Raw genomic sequence first — 24218 nt, forward strand, 5'->3', positions numbered from 1 at the left:
GGAGAATTACCCAATCAAATTATATTTTTCTCTCATAAACCCGGTAAATTTGAGGCTGAAAAGACACATGAAATGAGTGATCAAGAGAATATAACTGAAGATGAAGCTGCATTATATGATAGACAGATTCGCCTTTGGGGTTTAGATGCCCAGAAACGGTATTATAAATGCTATCACATTATAATAATGTTACTCTCCTTGTCTGTTCTGTTGCTTGCTTTATAACGTCCAGTGGAAAATATTTCATGCATATTTATATTCAGGACGATTCACAAGTGACAACCCAAATCCTAATAATTAAAAATGCTGTTAGTGGCCAATAATACACAACAATCAGAACAAAGATATGTAACCACTTTTGATTTATGTTCTTTGTCTCTGGAAAAGTTCAGTTCATCAATTTATGCACACTTTTAATATGATGTCCTTTACCAGATATATTGTAAGAGTAAATTTATAACAAAAAAGCATGACAAATTGTAATATGAGGCAGGCATTACCTGTAAAAGGGGATGAAGTCTATATTTTTTTTCTTCAAACATAGTTTAAGTTCTAAATCTGTTAAAAAGCAAATGGAAATACCGTAACGTTCCTTATTTCGGTTCTGTTGTTGGGGATTTTAGTTTTGATGCTTTTTAGTTATGACGTCATATTCAATGTAAACAAAGAAACGTTATCATTTTGGTAACGTTCGTTCATATCAAAGAATAATTAGAAATGAAATTGTTAGTGTGTTCCTTCCTATATTTTACTGGACTGATACATACCTGCCAACTTTTGAAAATGGCCATGGGGGTTTTTGTGCGCGGCACCATTTTTGAGAGTAGAATTTTTCGCGGCATTTTTTCGTGTGATGATTTGCCTCCTAAAAGTGTCTGACATACTTCTTTTTTGGGGGGTGATAGTTGAAGATGCTATTATAACCTATCTTTTTTTAAATTGTATGATTGTTGTATTCTTTTTGTTGAGATAAACACCAGTAAGATGACTTATGTTTGTCTGATACATTGTCAAGAAATAAAAGAAAAGTAATAATTTTAATAATTTAACAAAAAAAAAAACAATATATAAGGGTCTGGAATGGGGGGGGGTCTGTTGTCCTGTAAACATTTAATTTTCACCCCTTTTTTCTCTAATTTTCAAAAAATTTGACCACGCATTTCTCCAATTTTCATTTTTTTTTGCCCGTTATTCCCTTATCTTCATTTTTTAAGGGCATTATATTCTTTAATCATTTAACCCCATCCAAACCCTCATATATTATATAGATCAATATCACAAGCAGTACTAGAATGTTTGGAGACATCATTAAGGCCACCGTGGTCAACTTTAAAGTCTCTGTTGCAAACTTTACAAAAGGCATGTGACAATCCTTACGTTGATTTAGACAACCAGCTCCTGTACTTGACATAATTCTCCACAGGCACTTGTTTCTATCCATTGGAAGACCCACTATCAACGTACATCGTAGATGTACGTTGATAGTGGGTCTTCCAATGGATAGAAACAAGTGCCTGTGTAATTCTCCCATTTCTCTTAAGTATTTGCACGAAGCAACACGCTTTTTTTTCTTAGGCGGTGACAGAACTATTTTGCAAGTGATAACTCGCCCATCATGATTCCAATTTTTATAAATTTAACACCCAAGCTAAAAAAAAACAACTCAAAATTTCGATTCCTTGATTGTTTACTATGCCGACATTAATCAACTGGTGAATGCGTGATCCCTAAATTTTGATTGGATGAAATTTGTCAGACACGATTTGTCTCCCTTGGGAAAACTTTCAAAAGTTCAAAATCGGGAACAAAAATTTTTTTCGTGTAAATTTTACTAAAATCGTGTTTTTTGGCTATTTTCACGATCACGATCGTTTAATCGGGACAGAGGGTCAAAATCGTGTAGTACACGCCTAAATCGTGAAAGTTGGCAGGTATGCTGATAAATATATATATTTCACTCAAAGTCTCACGACGAAAGAGATCGCAAGAAGGAAGTAGATTTCTGTGCAAATGTGGGAATTAAAAGATGTGACCAAAAAAAAGTTAATGATTTTGAGTTCATTAGTACAATGAAAATTCCCCGACATTTTTTGTTTGTGTGTTTTTTATTGATTTTTCTACTGTAATAGGGGACGAATTCAACAGGTCAATTTAACATGAAACTACAATTAGAGAGTACTCACAGTTACTTTAAGCTTGTTAAAAGCCAAAAACAATTATTGCAAACCCAATTGTACCTTTCCATAGTTTCACCTCATAGTTTCCTGTCCATTTAAACTTAAGGCAGTTCTATTGTCCCATTAAACAAGGCCTGAATATAAATATCATCATTTTTAGGGGTTATATATCAAATGTTTTTTGAAATGTAGGAATAATGTTGAAAATTTTGTCAGAAATCAAATTTTATTTATGTTTGCATAAGTGTTTACATTCAATAGATTGAATAGGCCAAAAAATATGTCTGTTTCCTGCTTCCAAGGCAAATAAATCAGGGTCGGTAGGTCGGGATTTTTTTTTTTTTTTTTTTTTTTTTTTTTTTTTATTATTTTTGCACTCCCTGTCAGATTTGCAGTCGGTTACATGTCATGTTTGGTTATGGTCCTGTACCCCAAAATGATTTAATCCCTTTAAAGAAGCTTTAATTGTATAATCCTCCCAGTGCTGACATTTTTTAAACCTTAATTGTAGCACATTTGTGCTGGGAGCAGCCATTTTGATTGTTTGGGCATAGTAAAATACGGATCTGGATCGGACCGGAAATGAATTTTTCCGGACCAGAAACGATTTTTTTCCGGATTTGAATAAAAAGATCTAGGGTCGGGGGGTATGAGTCAGGGTCGGTCGGGAAACAGGAAACAGACATATATTTTTTTTTGGCCATATATATATACATAAATATAAACTGAAATGCAATATTTTATGATGGTAAACCTGACCAAAAAGATGTCCTCTTTGTTGATTGAAATACATGTATAAACTGCATGTGAAATAGCATTTATTCAATATCAATAATATATTTAATATATTTTCAATCTGTTCAATATATTAACACTGATTCAATTATAAAAAGTTTATTTTTAAATATTTTTTTTTTATTACTGTTCCAAAGAATATGCATGTTTTTTGTGTTTGTTCAGTTATAAAGAATACATTTAAGAAGATCTTAATTTAAACATTATCATTTTCAAATTTTTATTTGTGAACACACTAAAAAAGCAAATTTTGATAGGTAAAATATTGAAATTTGATCATAAATCAGCTTTTAATTGTTAAATCAGTGTTTATATCAAACAAATTAAAAATGTGTTATTGATATTGAATAAATACAACATCACATGCAGTTCTGTGATTCCTAATTTGTACATGTATTTTCATCATTGATAGTTCAATTTTTTGTTCAGGTAAATTAATCAGTGAGTGATAGATTTCTCTTTGAAGAAATTTAAAGGTCTCATTGAATAAACTACACAGAGAACAATAGCTATTGTATTTGTTAGATGGGACAATAGAACTTACAAAAGTTTAAATCGACAGGTAACTTGCAGGTGAATCTATGGAAAACTATCATAGGGTTCGCAATAATAAAAAAAAAAAAACATGCATCAGAGACTAAAATCAACTACAACATGTACAAGTGCATCCCAGGGATTTAGTACTTTTACGTCATTGACAGTCAAAGAAGATATGACTTGTGCAATACATGTGTATCAAAGTCAAGTATATGTTATTGTAACATCTATTTAATGATTTCAATAACTATGAAGTCCACATGAACATGATGAATTTCATGAAATGACATTTGTGATAAACTTTAGGATCCTTAATTTCATAATATTCATAATATTCAATACTCTCTTCATATTCGTGTCATGGTCAAAACTCTGTGCCTGAAAAAGCATAGTTTCTGCTTACCAAAGCTTATACAATAAAAGCTTTCCTTGAATGAATATAATAGTCTTCAGCAATAATTATTCCCACACTGAATGTTTAGGCATTGTCATGATTTTGCTGAAAATATGAAACTTTCTTTCAGACAACAGTTTCCAGAGACATCCTGAAATTCTTTATTGGCAGGATAGGAACTCAAACTTTATCTGATAAAAATTAGAATTGCACAGACAGTTTTTATCATAATTATCAAGTTGATACACATGTACGTTTATAAGTTGAGCTGTGATATGATTGCCAATGTATAAAACAGAGACAACTATCCATGGCCACCACACATGGATACAATCAATTTAAAGATTTAAGGCCAAAAAAAAATATATGTCTGTTTCCTGTTTCCCGACCGACCCTGACTCAAACCCCCCGACCCTAGATCTTTTTATTCAAATCCGGAAAAAAATCGTTTCCGGTCCGGAAAAATTCATTTCCGGACCGATCCAGATCCGTATTTTACTATGCCCAAACAATCAAAATGGCTGCTCCCAGCACAAATGTGCTACAATTAAGGTTTAAAAAATGTCAGCACTGGGAGGATTATTCAATTAAAGCTTCTTAAAAGGGATTAAATCATTTTGAGGTACAGGACCCTAACCAAACATGACATTTAACCGACTGCAAATCTGACAGGGAGTGCAAAAATTAAAAAAAAAAAAAAAAAAAAAAAAAAAAAAAAAATCCCGACCTACCGACCCTGATTTATTTGCCTTGGAAGCAGGAAACAGACATATATTTTTTTTTGCCTAAGGTCACTTTACAACCTCAAAAAAGAGAAAAAAGTCCATACTAAATAGCCTATATTTGAATTTGTATATATTTTGATGGTTTATAATTCATGTAAATGCATTTCTACAAATTTACAACATATACATCATGTTTATCTTTAAGTTGAAGTTTTAACATTATCATGATGATCAGGGGTCGAAATTAGCGCTGGTCCGGTGGTCCGGGACCAGCAGAAATTTGTCGATAAAAATCACTGATTGCATCGCAACAATTTACCTGTAAAATCAATTACACGGTACTGGGGGGTATTACAATTGATCAAGTTAATTAATATCTCCGGTGAGCTTCCCTCACTACAATATTATGAAATGTGGAAATTTTTGGAATGAGTTAAACCACCAGACAAAAAAATTAGAATAAGTGAAAATCAAAAGGAAGATCGAAATAAAGTATATGAAATTGACAAAAGGAAATGCAAATACCAAAAATCATGGGAAAAAGATCGTGAATGGTTGAATTATATAGTAGATCAGAATTTAATGAACTGTACAATTTTTTATTAGTGATTGTCAAATGAATGTCATTTTTGCAGGACCAGTAGATTTGGAGTCGGACCAGTAGAGTTTCTGGTCCACTGGTCCAGCTGACCAGTACACAAAAAAGCTTAAATTCGACCCCTGATGATAAGTTTTAACATTATCATGATAATTATCCTTTATTATACAGATTGAGACACTCAAGAGTTTTATTGATTGGATTAAGAGGTCTGGGAGCAGAAATAGCAAAGAATATCGTTCTAGCAGGAATAAAATCTTTAACATTGCTAGACCAAACAGAGGTTTGTTATTATTAATGATTACACAAGAAGTTCGTATAATTTGGCATATCAATTATATATTCAATAAGTGATCAGTTCAAACTAAACCTTTAATACATAAGTTAATATCATTGTCACATGATTGTGTGGCCATCTCAGAAATAAATCATCATATTAAATGTTTGCATTCTTAACTTTATTTGAACTTTACTTGTCATGAATGTAAAGGATAAGCATGCACTGTAGGATAATTCATTGTTTATCAATTAACATAATAACCCAAACATTTCAATTAACATCATTAAGCAACTTGATTTATGATTTGATTGATTTATTTACAATAACTTAAAAGTCCTGATCTTTGAATGAAGCTAGATAATTTTTCTATGCTTGGTCCTAATTATAATGACAAGACAGAGTTTTAAACAAATGTTTTGACATCTTATTATTTTCTTGAAGATATAAATAAATGGTGTTGTTGGGTTTATACATCAACAAGACAACAACCCAATAAGAAAAACAATCAAAAAACATCTAGCGAGCAACCTGTAACAATCATGACAAAAGACGATTGTCTTTATTTTTCCAACAACAGATTCTGGCTTCACAGTCAAATCATGCAAATCATCTTAACCTTTTTTTAATGTAAGAATGAAGCACAGTGGGACAAAATCAGCGAGAGAAGTGTCTTGTAGATTTAAACCTAGGCCAAAATAAAAAATATGTTTGTTTTACCTCTCCCCACCCAGGTCAAAAATAAGCCCCTGGGTCAAAAAAATATTTTTCATGAAAAAATAAAAATTATTTTTATTCTCAAAAATAAGTTTCTTTTCATTTGCTTGAAAGCAAAAAGATTGATAATCTAAAAATAAATACGCTCAAATTGAGCACAAACATCTGATTAGTGGCTTCGACTGGACAAGTCACACCATTCATGTGACCATGCTATGACACACAGTTTAAAAAAAAAAGTACCTGCCTTCCTGGTCTGTTTACAAAGGGTAGACACGGGAAGGGGAAACAGATATTCTTTTAAATGTGGCCCTATGATCAATTGTATTTAATGCTTATATATATATTTTGATAGGTAACAGAGGAAGATACATGCTCGCAGTTCTTAATTCCACAGTCTGAAATAGGCAAAAATGTAAGATATTTTTCATCTATTTTATACTTCTATGTACATGATGTATGGAGAGATGTCAGTACAGTAACTTAAGTCCTGATCTTTGAATGAAGATGGATAATTTTTCTATGCATAGTCCCAGAGCTCCAGATAAGCTGCGTATTTGTGTAATCACGCAATACAAATAAGAAAAAACCCAATGCAATTGCCCATTGCAGGGTTTAATAACCCAATTAATTCACAGGAAAACCCAATTATATGCCAAAACCATGAGTTCTCAACCCTTTTATTGGCTACCGTTTGCGTTATTTACCCTTTTCTGTTTTCTATTTTTATAATATTTATAATTGGAGATGTCCTTTCGTTCTAAAAATAGATCCTTGCATCAAGTAGCTGAAATGGGTCCCTGTTGGAATATTCTGTTGCTCAAAAGGTACACATGTTTTTGAAAACATTTCGATCTTCTCGGCGTTTTTCCAATTAGCGTGTGTCATGTTGTCATATTTTTCTCGAATTGCTCTGGGTTCATCATAACATATATTGAATTAAAACAAAAGTGAATGTCCGGTAAAAATATTGAATAGAAGCATGTTTTCAGCTTCTTTTGAATAGCTGAGGGAAAGTTATGATGATAACAAGACTTAGCCAATGTTTTTAGGAAGCGTTCATCGAAAACAAGGACGTGTGTGTACCTTAATGAAAACATTGCTAATAAACATGGGGTTTCGTCAAAAACTAAATCAGTTGGAAAAAGTGAAAGGCCAAATCAATTATGACATGTTATGTAGTTGGAAACCAAAAGTTCTAATAAGGGACAACTTAATCCAGATTTATGTAATTGAATAAAACAAAATCATTCAAGTATAAATTAGAGTTTATTTAGTATTATTTTTTTCATTTTACGGTTAATGATTGAATATAAAGGTATATATGTAAAATAAATTCTGAGACGAGTGCCTGTGAATACATATATCCATTTTTTACAGTTTATATAAGTTGTGAGAAAATACAAAACTGGAAGAAGGTTTGAAATGGGACACAAATTAAACCTACAAATGCTAGTCAGTGAATGAACCAAATACAACAGCTATATCACATATACAAAGAAAGAAACATATTTAAGATGGAAAAACATCTGGGATTCATATTGCCTAGATATTCAATATTGTGTTGATGAAAAAACGCTTGGTAGTGAGGCCAAAATAAAAAGATTGTATGTTTGCCCAAACGCGACTGACCCAAAATTAACCCGCCGACTCAAATTCTTTTTTTGACGTTTTTTAGAAGAATTTTTTTTTTTGCGGATTTTTTTCGTGTTCGCTCCGTCATCGTATAAAACTTAAAGTTTGTCGTCTCTGCGTTTGAAAGTAACTGTGAATACGATTAAAAGAAAGTGCATAAGAGATGCAGTTAATTGATATTCGATGTTCTCGGTTTTTATCTTCTGACTTATATGTAACGAACGTAAAGAAGTGAAACATGTGAAGTGGCACATTTTTTACGCTGTAGTTGTCTGTACTACCAAACCCTTACCTATATGTTCAATGTTAATTTCATTGTGTACTCGAATATCTGATAAGAATATTCAGGTAGATTTGTGCAATCGAATATTTTCAATGTTAATCTGACAGGAAATGGATCCGGAAGTTGCGAATTTACAATCTTGCAAGAAGATTTTGTTTTTTCTGAATAAAAAGGAATTATTTCTTGATAAATTGTTGTTTTTAATTTAACCTTCCTTTATCATGTGAATTAGATGCCTTTCTATTCAAATAGTTCAAATTTATAAGTCTCAGTTGACAAGATCAGTACGTTGCTGTTTGGGAGAGTTTGATAAAACTATAATTGCTCACAGAATCAGAAATATAATCTTAACTGAATGTAACTCCTTCTGAATAATTTATTGCAATATAAATATAAATCCCCTTTGACAAGAGAAATCTGGCTTTTGTCAGAAATATCTTTTTTCACATGTGCAAAAGTAAACACATGTTATGCTGGGATTTTTATACAAATTTGTGAGGAAGCCTCTGGAACCTGATGACCTAAAAATAAAATAGTCTTCAGAAAACGTTAACTTTATGCAATTATATTTTATCAATACTAATTATTTTAAAAAATTTAAACTTGATTATTTATAGAAATAAAATTATAATAAATATGTTTTTAGTTTGGAGATTCTTCAGAACATGCTTTGATCTATTTATAGCCAAATTAGTTTACCTGTGTGATAATATGTAAAATATAAATTTGTTTTCAAAACAAAAAAAGACAGAAACTATGGATGGTAAATAATAATTCATTTAAAATATTTTAGGACATTTAATCTATTTTTGTCGAGCCTGCAACTTTTGTTGCAGAAAGCTCGACATAGGGATAGTGATCCGGCGGCGGCGGCTACGGCGGCGGCGGCGGTGTTAGCTAACTTCTTAAAAGCTTTATATTTTAGAAGGTGGAAGACCTGGATGCTTCATACTTTGTATATAGATACCTTATGTTACGAAGTTTCCGTCAGTCACATGTCCAATGTCCTTGACCTCATTTTCATGGTTCAGTGACCACTTGAAAAAAAAGTTAAGATTTTTTATAATGTTGAATTCTCTCTTATTATAAGTAATAGGATAACTATATTTGATATGTGCGTACCTTGAAAGGTCCTCATGTCTGTCAGACAGTTTTCACTTGACCTCGACCTCATTTCATGGATCAGTGAACAAGGTTAAGTTTTGGTGGTCAAGTCCATATCTCAGATACTACAAGCAATAGGGCTAGTATATTCGGTGTATGGAAGGACTGTAAGGTGTACATGTCCAACTGGCAGGTGTCATCTGACCTTGACCTCATTTTCATGGTTCAGTGGTTATAGTTAAATTTTTGTGTTTTGGTCTGTTTTTTTCATACTATATGCAATAGGTCTACTATATTTGTTGTATGGAATGATTGTAAGGTGTACCTATCTAGCGGGCAGATGTCATGTGACCTTGACCTCATTTTCATGGTTCAGTGGTCAAAGTTAAGTTTTTGAGTTTTGGTCTTTTTATCTAATACTATATGCCGTAGGTCATCTATATTTGGTGTATGGAAATATTTTATGATCTTTATGTCAGTCGCGCAGGTTTTATTTGACCGTGACCTCATTTTCACGGTTCATTGCACAGTGTTAAGTTTCTGTGTTTTGGTCTATTTTTCTTAAACTATAAGTAATAGGACAACTATATATGTTGTATAGAAGCATTGTTAGCTGTACATGTCTGCCTGGCATGGTTCATCTGACCTTGACCTCATTTTCAAGGTTCATTGGTCTTTGTTTAGTTATCTTGGTTAATGTTAAGTTTATGTGACAGTTGTATTAAAGCTTAGCTTTATACTTAGGACTATCAACATAATATCAATGATTAGTATAGAAGGCGAGACATTTCAGCGTGTGCACTCTTGTAATAGATATAGGATTTAAAAACTGCAAACAAATAAAATCATTACATAGTCAGCTGATAATTTTTTACACAAACATCGTGTTGATGTAACTGTTGAAAATCACTTCATAAATCCACCAGCCCTTTCACACATGTAGCAATTGTCAGGGTTATAAACATCTCAGGATACAAATCATAAAGTAGACTAATTTATTTATAGAGGTTTTAAATTCATGGCTTTTGGTTGACTCTACAAAGGTTTCACAAAAAAAAACAGATGTACTGTTTTAAGATCTTTTAATATTTTCATGCAAATTCTGAAGAAAAAAAAAAAAGAATTTGCCTACCTACCTACCCACACCCAGTCATCATGGGTCGGGTTTGGGCAAACTGAAATATTTTTAATTGTGGCCTGAAAAACCCAATTTGATATTAATTTGAGGGGTGAATTGGAATTGATAATGCAATTAAAAAACTACAAAAGAAAATGGTGGGTAAAAACCCCAATTTGTGAATTCTTATCTGGAGCTCTGATAGTCCTACAGACAGGATTGAAGAATTGAGCCTCACAATTCATTCAGAACTGGAGGCTCTTCCCATGTAAAATTTGTAATCACCATTTTCATGATTTTGAATCATGAAGGTATTTGACATGACTGTTGAATATGTCTAGATTGTTAGCTGAAAATGTTAATTACAATACAATGTGCTGGTATATAAATTTTATTAAGTAATTTGAAACAAGTGTTTTGAATCATATTATTTCTCAAAGATATAAATAAATGGCATTGTTAGGTTTATACATCCATATGACAGCAACCCAATAACAAAAATAATCAAAAGACATCTAATTAACAACCAACTGTCTTTAACAACTGTCTATATATCATGTATATATGAATGATATGTCTTTAGCCTCTATAGCTAGTTGTAAGGAATTTGCATTTATAAAAATCATCTACTAAAATATGATACATGTTTAAGGTTCTAGAAAAAAGAATCAATAAAAAAAGCATCAGATTGCTGTTTTTCTGAGTGGTGAATTATATTGATTTTTTTAATCTTTGTATGTTTTAGAGAGCTAAAAGTTCCTTAGAAAGGACCCAGCAGTTAAACCCTATGGTTGAAGTAACAGCAGACGACAGCGATCCTAGAGACAAACCAGATAGTTATTTCAGTGAATTTGATGTTATATGTGCCACATGTTGTTCGTCTTCGTTATTGACAAGGATTGATAAAATCTGTGCTGATAAGAACGTGAAATTTTTTGCTGGTGATGTTTTTGGTTACTATGGTTATATGTTTTCTGATCTTGGAGAACATGAATATGCAGAGTAAGTGTCACATTAAACTAGAGGCCAATGGAAGTTGAGTTCCATTTTAAAATGACTGATCATAGATACTGGTACATAGATATTATATATTTCATACTAATAATGTTTAAACCAGTTTATATATAAATAATGCATAAAAGGTTAACAGGAATTACCAAAAATACTGGACAGTACATCAAAACCGGACAATGATGAGGAAAAAGCACAGAAATCATTTATTCACTTTTATAGTAGGTAGAAATTTGACACAGTATATAAAGAAATTTCTAAAACATAAAATAGGAGGTGATCGATGCAAATTCTTTATACATTTGTATTTGTGGCCTTAAACATCATCCGCATATTGAAACCATAATCCTTTTTTATTACCATTTTTTTAATAATAATTTCACAGAATCCAAAAGTCTAATGGTGAAATGACTGTAAACAAGAATCTAAATATAAGATTTTAATGTCAAATCTTTCATTTGTCAATGTTGTGTAACACAATTTTTGTATTATATAAAAGCTTTAGTTTATTAATTACATGTATATTTAAGGTGTAAAATTGTATTTTAGAGAAGTGCCAAAACCAAAGGAAAAGAAATCTGACAGTGATGAACCCTCTCCTAAAAAAGTCAAAGATCATGAAACTGTTATTGTGAAAAAAGTAAGTAACATAATAACCAGAACAATTTTAATTAAAAAGAGGTACTAGTCTTTCATCTGGTATTCATATTTTTATAGCTGCGTGTATTTTTGTAAAATACAGAAAAAATGATAAGTGTGTCTGGTACTCTTGTCAGATGTGATTTCTGTTAAATAACTGACATAATTAACAAGTCTTTCTACTTTGACAGCTTTCTGTTTTACCGTGTTTCAGCCTTCCTATCATAGAGCTGAGTCGATTAAGGACTTGTATCAGTCTCAGTTTTGGTTGACATACTTTAGATGGAAGTCATGTTGTATATTTATAAATTGCTTATGTCATATGAGATCTGTGAACTACAGTATTTATCTGTGCTCTTCTTGATTAATTGCTCTGTCAATTAGCACTTGTATGGCATACCACTGGTCAAGATGTCTTCAATCTATTTCTTTGATATTTGTGCACAGTGTATATAATAATTTTATAAGAAAGGTACATTTTTTGCTTGTGCTAGTACTTAAATAGATATTGATATGCAATTCTAAAATAATTCCCAGATTTAAAATTATGATTTTAATGAATTTTTAGGGTGAGGGGAAAGTCGTACACTACTGTTTTATTTATTTTTTTTATGCCCCACCTACGATAGTAGAGGGGCATTATGTTTTCTGGTCTGTGGCTCCGTTCGTGCTCCGTCCGTTCGTCTGTGCATCCGTTCAGGTTTTTATGGTCAAATTAGTTTTTGATGAAGCTGAAGTCCAATCAACTTGAAACTTAGTACACTTTATGCTTATGATATGATCTATCTACTTTTAAAGCCAAATTAGACTTTTGACCCCAATTTCACGGTCCACTGAACATAGAAAATGAAAGGGGGAGTTTCAGGTTAAAGATTTTGGTCAAGGTAGTTTTTGATGAAGCTGAATTCCAATCAACTTGAAACTTAGTACACTTGTTGCTTTTGATATGATCTTTCTAATTTTAAAGCCAAATTAGACTTATGACCCCTATTTCACGGTTCACTCAACATAGAAAATGAAAGTGGGAGTTTCAGGTTTAAGTTTTTGGTCAAGGTAGTTTTTGATGAAATTCATGTCCAATCAACTTGAAACATACATGTAGTACATATGTTCCCTATAGTATAATCTTTCTAATTTTAATGCCAAATTAGATTATTACCCAATGTTTACAGTCCATGGAACATGGAAAAGGATAGTGCAAGTGGGGCATCCATGTACTTTGGACACATTCTTGTTTGTACTAGTTCTTTAGCAAGATTTTTTATAAAGGTATTATATGTTATTTGGAAATGATCCCTGGTGTAAAATTTTCTGTAAAAATTTTTTTTTTTTTTGGTTAAATATGTCCTTATCATATTTCTGTATTTGTACAAAAACATTATTGTCATTTTGTTTATTTTCTTTGGTTACATCTTCCATACCTGCCAACATCTGAAACCTTCAAAGAAGGAGATCGCCCACTCAGCTATGACAGCTGAGGGGGAGATTTTGCGTGAACAACATTTTCAAGTTAAATGTATGACCCCTTTATTTATTTATCTACAAAACACATATATGTGTTACCGATTATACTTAATTTCTTTAAATTTGGTGATGTTGGTTCCTCTCTGTATAATCTTCTTTTACATTTGTATCACAATTATACAGAGTTACAACAGATATTTCAAATATTTAACCCTATAAATATAATATGGTGCATTTGTAGTATGCAAGTCATTTTTTAGGTTCAATACCTATCTTATAAATTCAAGCATTGAATAGAAGTGTAATTCTTTTATGTTATTTTAAAAAAATTTTTTTTTTTTTTTGTCCAGAGGCATACAAAATCATCTTATTGCCATCCTTTTTTGATTCTATGTTTAATTTGTATTTTATTTATATTATTGCAGGTAAAAACAACCCTTATCAGTGATACAAACACCTAATTAATGTTGACTTGTCATTCAAGATTGAAATATCCAAAAACGGGAGGGTACCATCAAGCGGGAGATTCCCCGATTTTCGCTTTTTGAGCGGGAGTCTCCCGCTCAAAACAGGAGGGTTGGCAGGTATACATCTTCTGACATCAGACTCGGACTTCTCTTGAACTGAATTTTAATGTGCGTGTTTATGCAATTACTTTTCTACATGGCTAGAGGTATAGGGGGAGGGTTGAGATCTCATAAACATGTTTAAGCCCGCCGCATTTTTGCGCCCATACCATATATTTGTTTAGGGGCCAGCTGATGGACGCCTCCCGGTGGGGGAATTTCTCGCTGCATTGAAGACCTGTTGGTGACCTTCTGCTGTTGTCTGTTCTATGGTCGGTTTGTTGTCTCTTTGACACATTATCCATTTCCATTCTGAATTTTATTTTTATATACTATATTTACCAAAATTATTTCCAGAATGCAACTTTCACAAGGTTACAGCATGCTTTAGATGTGGATTGGACAACAGACGAAAATTCAAAGAAGATAAGACGAACACCCAATACATATTTCATAATGCAAAGTAGGTTTTCAACACAACCAACCAGAGGAATCGTGTCTGGTTGTTTTATGTCTGACTCATCCTAATGTTATTATGTGTAGTTTTTTTTATTGAGAGAATAATGTGATTGTGGCCATTTTGATAGTTTCTGTTTAATTCCATGTGAAACAGTAGAACTGGTCTAATATGACTGTTTCTGAACCCTTGAAAATCGAAGAAACATAAGTGGTGTCTGAGAAATTTACCATTTTGAGTAATCAAGATGATTTAAGTTGTAAACTGTTACATTACATTTACATTATTTTAACTGTTTATGAACATTTTAGAAGACACAGTTAGAAAATACATTAGGTTAATGCCATGAAACAGTCAAAACAATATAGGAATGAGAAGATGTGGTATGATTGCCAATGAGACAATTCTCCATAAGAGAGCAAATGACACACAAATCAACACATTACGGCCACTAAAAATGAACTAAGCTTATACTGCTTAGTCAGCTGTAAAAGGCTCTAAAATGACAAATGTAAAACTAAACAAACGAGAAAACTAAGCACGTGATTTATGTACATACCCAAATATGTTGCATAACATCAAACGACAACCACTTTTAAAATATTCAACTCCCGACTTGGGACAGGCACATACAGACTGTGGGAGGGTTAAATTAGTTTGTTATCCTCCCCTAGACTGGGACAGTACAACTTCTTAGTTGCTCTGAATCTAGTGCAAATAAGATTGACAAAAGGGGCTTAACTTTTAAGTCAAAACCTGTGTGAAAAATTGAATTGCATTTGTCTTTCTTTCAGTTTTACTGAAGTTCATGGAGCAGAATGGTAGAAGAGTTGCTCTAGGTTCAAGAGAAGATGACATTGTTGTTTTAAATAATATAAGAAATACTGTTTTAGAAGATATGAAATTGAATGACAGTGTTGTTTCTAAAGAATTCAGTAGGTAGGTTTTAAATATAGTGACAATAATTATTACTGATTTATAATCACAATGTTGTTTTTAAATTCAGTCATTCAGTATTTTATAAAGACACTGATTATAACAGATGAGAGGGATTTAGTTTTCATAACCATTCACATTACACTGGTCTAAAATAATTTGTTGACAAAAGAGATTGAATAATCAAAACAGTTCAAGAAACTGTCATCATATCATCATAGGTCCCTATAAGCCAGGTTATGGGAAAAGGATAGTTAAGATATTTGTAGTTGTTATCCTTATTGCTCTTTGTAGAGTTGACAGCAAAGGAATAATAGGGTATTATGAACTTGTTTTATACATACATTGTACTATATTTAGTAAATTAGATAATTAGGTAATGTTAATAAACTCTGCTCATGTAGACCCTGTATCATTGAATATAGCTGGACAGAATTTAACATGATATAATGTTGTGCACTGGCTAATTAAATGTTTAATATGACTATTATTGATGGTTTCCAATACCTAAATCATGGACACAGCACATCTTATTTTATCAATTGGAGACAGCAGGGGAACACATAAGTGCTAACACTTGTTTCTGTGTTCATGAGTTTTTTTTGTACAAAACATATTACTATTTCAATTTACTATATATGTATAGTCAATGAATTGGGACATTTTTTCTTTATTTTTTATTTTGAGGCGAACTAAAAGTGTGAACTACATTGGTTTGCAAAAATAAAGTACTTTGAGTCATATTGTTATGTTAGACCTGAACCTGGACCTTTATTTATAATCTGCTTTCATTTATAACTTCAAGTTAATGGTGGCTTCTTAATAAGACTTATCTGGACCATATACACTTCCAAGCATATTTGGTCATAACCATTATAAAAAAGACATATTATTATGATCACTCTTATTATTAAGAAGCAACTTGTAATTATGATGGTATAATTGTAAACAATATTGAAAATATAAGAATTAAATTAATACTTTCAAAATATGTGAGAGCAAAACTGAGCGAAGGTATTTAAGGTGGTACCTAAAACTACAGGGAGATAACTCTGTAAAATCAGCTAAACGTTTTAATAACATATTTTTAAGGAAAAATTAAGCTTCTCAATGATCAAAATTAGTGTTTGTCAAACTGCTTTCTATCCAACCATTTTTCTCCGAGAAAGTGATTGGTTCAAGTTTTCTGAAATTTTTAACATAAACCCTTGATATACACAATGTTAATCAGTAAGCTTGGCTGTAAAATTATGTCATGTCCCCAAAGAGCTTTATGTCAAATTTGATTTTTATTTTATTCTTGTTTTCAGTTACTGTTTTGCTGAACTAAGTCCAGTATGTGCCATAGTTGGTGGTGTTATTGGACAAGAAATTATAAAGGTATCTCAAAGTATTTTTTCAATATGGCAAAATAATGATTCAGTTCTCTTATGGACCTCTGCTCCAATGAATAATGTCTTTTTTGGATTCGAGCGTCACTGATGAGTCTTTTGTAGATGAAACGCGCGTCTGGCGTATATTCAAAATTTAGTCCTGGTATCTATGATGAGTTTATTTAATGTCCGACAGTCTAATCTGGTTTTTCTCCTGATGTATGGCAAGGTGTAAATATATATGTCATGTTATATCTTTTGAGACATAGTATGGTTCTATTTCGCATCATCATATCCTCTATGACACACTACACTTGGTACAAAAATAACTTGAGATCATAATCTTGTCCATAGTAAAGTACAAGACATTTTGGGTACCTTTAAAAATGCATGTTGCGACCAGAGATGTTAAATCAGGAATGCAAGGAAAAAGAAAAGATATCTTATATTAATTAACAAGATAAAATTTTGAAGTTTCTTTTCAAACTAAAAACCACCATGCTTTCATTGCTGTTCTTCATCTTATAGTCACCTTTAACAAAAAGCAAAAGCTTAAGATCTCACTTAAGTTTAATACATCTCCAAGCATAGGTTTGCTAGATGTTGATTATGCTACAAGGCATAGGTTTGCTAGAAGTTGGTTATGCTACAAAACATAGGTTTGCTAGATGTTGATTATGCTACAAGGTATAGGTTTGCTAGATGTTGGTTATGCTGCAAAGCATAGGTTTGCTAGATGTTGGTTATGCTACAAAGCATAGGTTTGCTACATGTTGGTTTTGCTGCAAAGTATAGGTTTGCTAGATGTTGGCTATGCTATAAAGCATAGGTTTGCTAGAAGTTGGTTATGCTACAAAGCATAGGTTTGCTAGATGTTGGTTATGCTACAAAACATAGGTTTGCTACATGTTGGTTTTGCTACAAAGCATCGGTTTGCTAGCAGTTAATTATGCTACAAAGCATAGATTTGCTAGATGTTGGTTATGCTACAAAGCATAGGTTTGCTAGATGTTGGTTATGCTACAAAGCATAGGTTTGCTAGAAGTTGATTATGCTACAAAACATAGGTTTGCTAGAAGTTGGTTTTGCTACAAAGCATAGGTTTGCTAGATGTTGGTTATGCTACAAAGCATAGGTTTGCTACATAGTCCATCAGCTGGTAAGGTAAAATTTCAGTTCTGTGTTACACCCCAGGGTACCGCAATTGTTTTGTATAAATCTAAAGATTACTGTCTGCAGAATATTTGAAGAGGTGTTAGACTTTTGAAAAAGTGTCCAAAAGGGGTTAAAAGGGGTCTTATTTAAGAGTATATCAAAATCTTTGTTTAACCCATATATACAGAAAAAAGAAAATGTAACCAAGTATTCGGTACTATTTCTCTTATCAAATTGAACAAATCATATCTTAATAATACGGAGGCCAATTTTTATTTAATTTTTAAATCGTATAGGACCAAGAAAAAAAGGGGGAGGGTAATATCCAAAATTCATGATTTTGAATGAAACAAAGCATACATACTAGTTTTCTTGATTAAAAAAGGTATATTTTTTACATTGAAACATAGAGCATCAAGTAACTAAAGGCAGTTGAACAAAATTCAAAGGTAAGAAAGGGAAAAAACATGGAATCAATGACAAACACAAACATAAGCAATGTACATCACAGTCATTAAAAAACACACATAGTACTAAAAAAATAAAAGAACTGTCAGGGTTTCAAGATTTATATTCAAGTTCTTTTAACAACAAAATCACCACATTTTAAGGTCATGAAGAAGGTCAATCCATAGAATCATCTTCATTTTCGTGAACGCCATCTACCGAATTATCATCACCATCATCTTCATCATCTTCGTCGTCATCGTCAGCCATATCAACGATTTGATTATTCTTGTTGCTACAAGAATTCGTACATGTGCAGCCATCTGTACAGGATAAACCTTGTCGAACACATGAACATCTTTTGGTGGCACAACCAGCTTTACATGAACAGCTTATCAGTATCAATAAATCATCTAACACTGGCGGTTGGTCTAGCCAATTGATGCTGATCAAATCGTTCTTAACAATCTAACCATGGTTGTTTGGTGATGGAACAGTGTTGTGTTGAAGAGCAGATTTCCAAATCTTTGCCTAAAAGTTGGCTCGTTTGATGTGCTTTAACATTGCATCTTTTGTTGGGGGCAGTAGATGATAATTGCACATTTATTAATCTGCATTTGGAATAATAATATTAGAACTGATATAATTCTGAAAAAAGCAGGCCAATACTTCCACATCAGTGTCAGACGATTTTATACCAATGGAATCGTAACCTTTGTCAGCTACGTGTTTTGCATGAAGAAACATCTTTGTGTCGGCTTCTTCCTGTATGCTTAGAAGCTCAATGCATTCTTTACTTGTCACTATTTCATTTTCAATATATATTTTGTGGCACATACTTCCATATGATACAAATAAACTGGGACTATTATACTAATAGTATTAGTCTTAGTCTACCAACTGACAAAAATTTCTTCAATTGCCTAGTACAAGATTGTTTTGATCTAGAATTTGACCTCCCAAGGACCTGAGATCCCGCTGTAAATTTTTTATGGATATTGTGGGATACTGATCAGTGACAAAATCAATGCGGGGAGCTCTTTCTGAAACTAAAAGGGTGTTTTATTAAACAACAATTGCCTAATCAGAAAAAGTACTTGGTATTCTAGTAAAGGATTGAATAACTGCCGTACCATCAAATATCCACATCCTTTCCTCAGGAATGGCTTGCATTTGTTCAACGTCCTTTTCGTAAAGACCACCTAGGACAGATTTATTTGTCTTTACAGGTGTATCATCAACGTTTGCAAGAGACCATGGAAGAGGACATAATTCAAACTGGAGTACCTCTCGTATAACCAACTGTCTAGTCTGGGCTATGACATGCAGGCTACCAAAAAGATTTTTATCTGCTTTCAATATGATGCTGTTCTTATCACCCATTAACTGTTAACCTTTTATTTCCTTTGTTGAAAATGTAAGCAATGATTGTCTTTTGATTAGTTTAAAGATATTGGTTGACTTTTGAATAAGCCGTTCATTAATGACATTTTCTGATGCTGACTTTCCCTTTTCATACGCGTTTGGAAGGTCGCACCTTAATTCCAAAGAAGCAACAGTACCCGATGAAAGCCAGATAACTGCTTAGATGTTTCAAATGGATTTGTCTGCCTTTGCAGTGTCTGAACCAATTTTAATAGTCAGTTTCTTCTCGCTTCATTTAAGTTTTTCAAGTTCTTTTTGTGCGGATGTTTCAGGGTTAACAATTCCTGCCAAATCTCGACATTTTAATGATATTGAAGCTCTTCAATGTGCATTTAACAACCAACATTTAGTAAAACTTTGATTTTAACTGAAACCAACAATGCCACCTCTTTGTTTTTGTATCTCTGTTCAATGTTTGCTCTATTGTTTGATCAACTGGAGATCTAGAAAATCCATGAGAGCTTCTCTGAACACAAAAACAACCAGATGAAAGATATTCATGCGCATCAGGATGGATATTTTGCATCTGAAGCAAATAGACTGACATGTATCGGGAATAGTTTTGACGGTCATATGCAAAAAAATGAATACAAACAAAGTAACAAAATCATTTGACAATATGTACAAAATTTAAAAAACAACACTAAATTCATTGAATAGTGAAGCAATATATCCAAGTAAGAAGGAAAGAAAATAGGGAAAAAACACTATCAAATGAGGAACAATGTATACATTACGAAAAGCAAATAAATAGTAACCAGACGGTATGTCAAATCGACATAGTTTTGTGCCAAAGAAAGTAAAAAGTCTTAACAAATTCCCCAACTGACTATTTGACCTTCTTTCAAAGCAATGTTTGTCGATTAAATGACTTAACAATCTTAACTCAATCACGACATAGCTAAAACACAGAATGTAAACAAGCACACCTTTATTGAGTTCTATAGAGTGCACCCTTTCAAAACGCAAAAAAAAACCCTTTCATTTGTCATTTTTTCATAAATATTTTTTTACACATTTACTTTATAAGATAATTTGTCTCACAAAAACAACATACTCGTCAATTTAATGTTTGTTTTCAGTTGCAAATTAATAAGCTAAAAGTGTTTATGTGTGCACTCAGGTATGAATATATTATCGACTGAATCGAAGACGGTAATGTGATGATTTCCGGTATTTCACGAGTATTTGCACGTACATATGTTTTATTGAATAATTCATATTTTAGACGATATATAAATACTGCAAATAGTTTAATAAACATTGCATACCTGTCAATTTTAAATTTTCATTCACAAAAACGGATAATTGCATTACGAATTTCTTTATGAAATGAAAAAATATGCCTTAATTTTAACCCAAAAAAATCGGCTTGTTTGTAATGTAAATAAACATTTGTTTAAAACAAAAAATCTTCAGAATTACATTAAATATGATAGTTTTATATCTGTTTTAGTTGTTTAAACCTATAATTTTGTTTTTTTTTTAATCACTTTATATTGAACATTTTAATTAAAAATTATTTAGTCGTGATAGCTAAATGAGGGGACCATTGAAAGGGACGTTTTTAAACCTAGGCCTCTTTTGGACACTTTTTTTTTAGTCTAACACCTTGTATTTTATCAATAAGATAATGAAGTTGAATTCTATCAAAAAAAATCGCGGTACCCTGGGGTGTAACACAAACTCCTTAACTAGAGCGCTTTTGAAAACTAGCTGATGGACTAACATGTTGGTTTTGCTGCAAAGTATATGTTTGCTAGATGTTGGTTATGCTACAAAGCATAGGTTTGCTAGAAGTTGGTTATGCTACAAAGCATAGGTTTGCTAGATGTTGGTTATGCTACAAAGCATAGGTTTGCTAGATGTTGGTTATGCTACAAAGCATAAGTTTGCTAGAAGTTGGTTATGCTACAAAGCATAGGTTTGCTAGAAGTTGGTTATGCTACAAAGCATAGGTTTGCTAGATGTTGGTTATGCTACAAAGCATAGGTTTGCTAGATGTTGGTTTTGCTACAAAGCATCGGTTTGCTAGCAGTTAATTATGCTACAAAGCATAGATTTGCTAGATGTTGGTTATGCTACAAAGCATAGGTTTGCTAGATGTTGGTTATGCTACAAAGCATAGGTATGCTAGATGTTGGTTATTCTACAAACACAGCATTGATATTATCAACAAATTGTCGACTGTAAACAGGCAAACATACACTTGTCTTATTGGCAATCATGCCACATTTTTTTAAATATACAAAGAGTGTCATTAGTCACAAAAGAACATATATTCTAAATATTTTGCAGAATATTACCACATTACAGAATTATGAAAATCTAATTGCAGGCTGTATCACAGAGAGACTCACCACATAATAACTTCTTTAAATCTAATTGCAGGCTGTATCACAGAGAGACTCACCACATAATAACTTCTTTGAATCTAATTGCAGGCTGTATCACAGAGAGACTCACCACATATTAACTTCTTTAAATCTAATTGCAGGCTGTATCACAGACTCACCACATAATAACTTCTTTAAATCTAATTGCAGGCTGTATCACAGAGACTCACCACATAATAACTTCTTTGAATCTAATTGCAGGCTGTATCACAGAGAGACTCACCACATAATAACTTCTTTGAATCTAATTGCAGGCTGTATCACAGAGAGACTCACCACATATTAACTTCTTTAAATCTAATTGCAGGCTGTATCACAGAGAGACTCACCACATAATAACTTCTTTAAATCTAATTGCAGGCTGTATCACAGAGAGACTCACCACATAATAACTTCTTTGAATCTAATTGCAGGCTGTATCACAGAGAGACTCACCACATAATAACTTCTTTAAATCTAATTGCAGGCTGTATCACAGAGAGACTCACCACATAATAACTTCTTTAAATCTAATTGCGGGCTGTATCACAGAGACTCACCACATAATAACTTCTTTAAATCTAATTGCAGGCTGTATCACAGAGAGACTCACCACATAATAACTTCTTTAAATCTAATTGCAGGCTGTATCACAGAGACTCACCACATAATAACTTCTTTAAATCTAATTGCAGGCTGTATCACAGAGAGACTCACCACATATTAACTTCTTTAAATCTAATTGCAGGCTGTATCACAGAGAGACTCACCACATAATAACTTCTTTAAATCTAATTGCAGGCTGTATCACAGAGAGACTCACCACATATTAACTTCTTTAAATCTAATTGCAGGCTGTATCACAGAGATTCACCACATAATAACTTCTTTAAATCTAATTGCAGGCTGTATCACAGAGAGACTCACCACATAATAACTTCTTTGAATCTAATTGCAGGCTGTATCACAGAGAGACTCACCACATAATAACTTCTTTAAATCTAATTGCAGGCTGTATCACAGAGAGACTCACCACATAATAACTTCTTTAAATCTAATTGCAGGCTGTATCACAGAGACTCACCACATAATAACTTCTTTAAATCTAATTGCAGGCTGTATCACAGAGAGACTCACCACATATTAACTTCTTTAAATCTAATTGCAGGCTGTATCACAGAGAGACTCACCACATAATAACTTCTTTAAATCTAATTGCAGGCTGTATCACAGAGAGACTCACCACATAATAACTTCTTTAAATCTAATTGCAGGCTGTATCACAGAGAGATTCACCACATAATAACTTCTTTTTCTACAATGGTGTGAATGGAGAAGGACTAGTGGATAAGATTGGTTAAACATGGTTTTTACCTCCAATTTGGTTAGAGACTATTTTGAACTACAGTTTGGTTAGAGACTATTTTGACCTATAGTGAAGGAATTGTTCCTTGCAGGAATCAGTATCAAGTCATCAGATATGCTTGGTTGGGTGATTTACAAATGAAAAGTGCTGTGCGAGTTGCATAATGAACATTTGTATTATTGAAATGTCACAATGTAAAGGAAGAAATAAATGTTACTATTTCAGTTGTATTTTTGTCATGACTTCGTCACAGAGAAATTAATCAAACTGTTGCATTAAACTTTGTATACCTTCATACTCCATATATAGCATGTAGAATATAAATTTTGTGGATGCCTTATGTTCTGGAGTATTCAAGGGTCATATGCACATTGACTTTGAACTACTTATACCATGATGTGACCCCATCAATAAATTATTTTGGTATTTACATGGTTCAGCTACTGCTCAGCACATATGTTTTTTTTGCCTTGTATGAGTAATAAGATAACTTTTTGTTATGAGAAATCCTTGGAATAGTTTTTGTCCATCAGACACAATTCATATACCCATAACATTGACTTCATTTCATTAATTATTGGTCAAGTTTGTCCATATTTATCTGATACAATTGGTACAATTCCACAATCTTTGGTATACTCATCT

The 24218-nt window shown here is 32.5% G+C and overlaps 1 protein-coding gene across 1 annotated transcript; it reads left to right on the top strand.

Annotated features, from left to right (window-relative positions):
* The first annotated feature begins 5 nt into the window (after positions 1–5).
* On the top strand, positions 6–23797 carry LOC143067103 (SUMO-activating enzyme subunit 1-like). The gene is made up of 9 exons (XM_076240142.1): positions 6–158; positions 5398–5509; positions 6576–6635; positions 11105–11361; positions 11920–12010; positions 14397–14502; positions 15291–15435; positions 16743–16812; positions 23482–23797. The coding sequence occupies exons 1-9, from the start codon at positions 73–75 to the stop codon at positions 23566–23568; spliced, it is 1014 nt and encodes a 337-aa protein (XP_076096257.1). The 5' UTR covers positions 6–72; the 3' UTR covers positions 23569–23797.
* Positions 23798–24218: the final 421 nt, after the last annotated feature.

This window comes from Mytilus galloprovincialis, chromosome 3 (assembly GCF_965363235.1).
Source record: "Mytilus galloprovincialis chromosome 3, xbMytGall1.hap1.1, whole genome shotgun sequence".
Classification (NCBI taxonomy): domain Eukaryota; kingdom Metazoa; phylum Mollusca; class Bivalvia; order Mytilida; family Mytilidae; genus Mytilus; species Mytilus galloprovincialis.

Coding starts and splice junctions, on each gene's coding strand:
- LOC143067103 (XM_076240142.1), top strand. CDS start 73: ATGAGTGATCAAGAGAATATAACTGAAGATGAAGCTGCATTATATGAT. Junction 6,636..11,104: donor AGTCTGAAATAGGCAAAAAT/GTAAGATATTTT, acceptor TGTATGTTTTAG/AGAGCTAAAAGTTCCTTAGA. Junction 15,436..16,742: donor GTTTCTAAAGAATTCAGTAG/GTAGGTTTTAAA, acceptor TCTTGTTTTCAG/TTACTGTTTTGCTGAACTAA.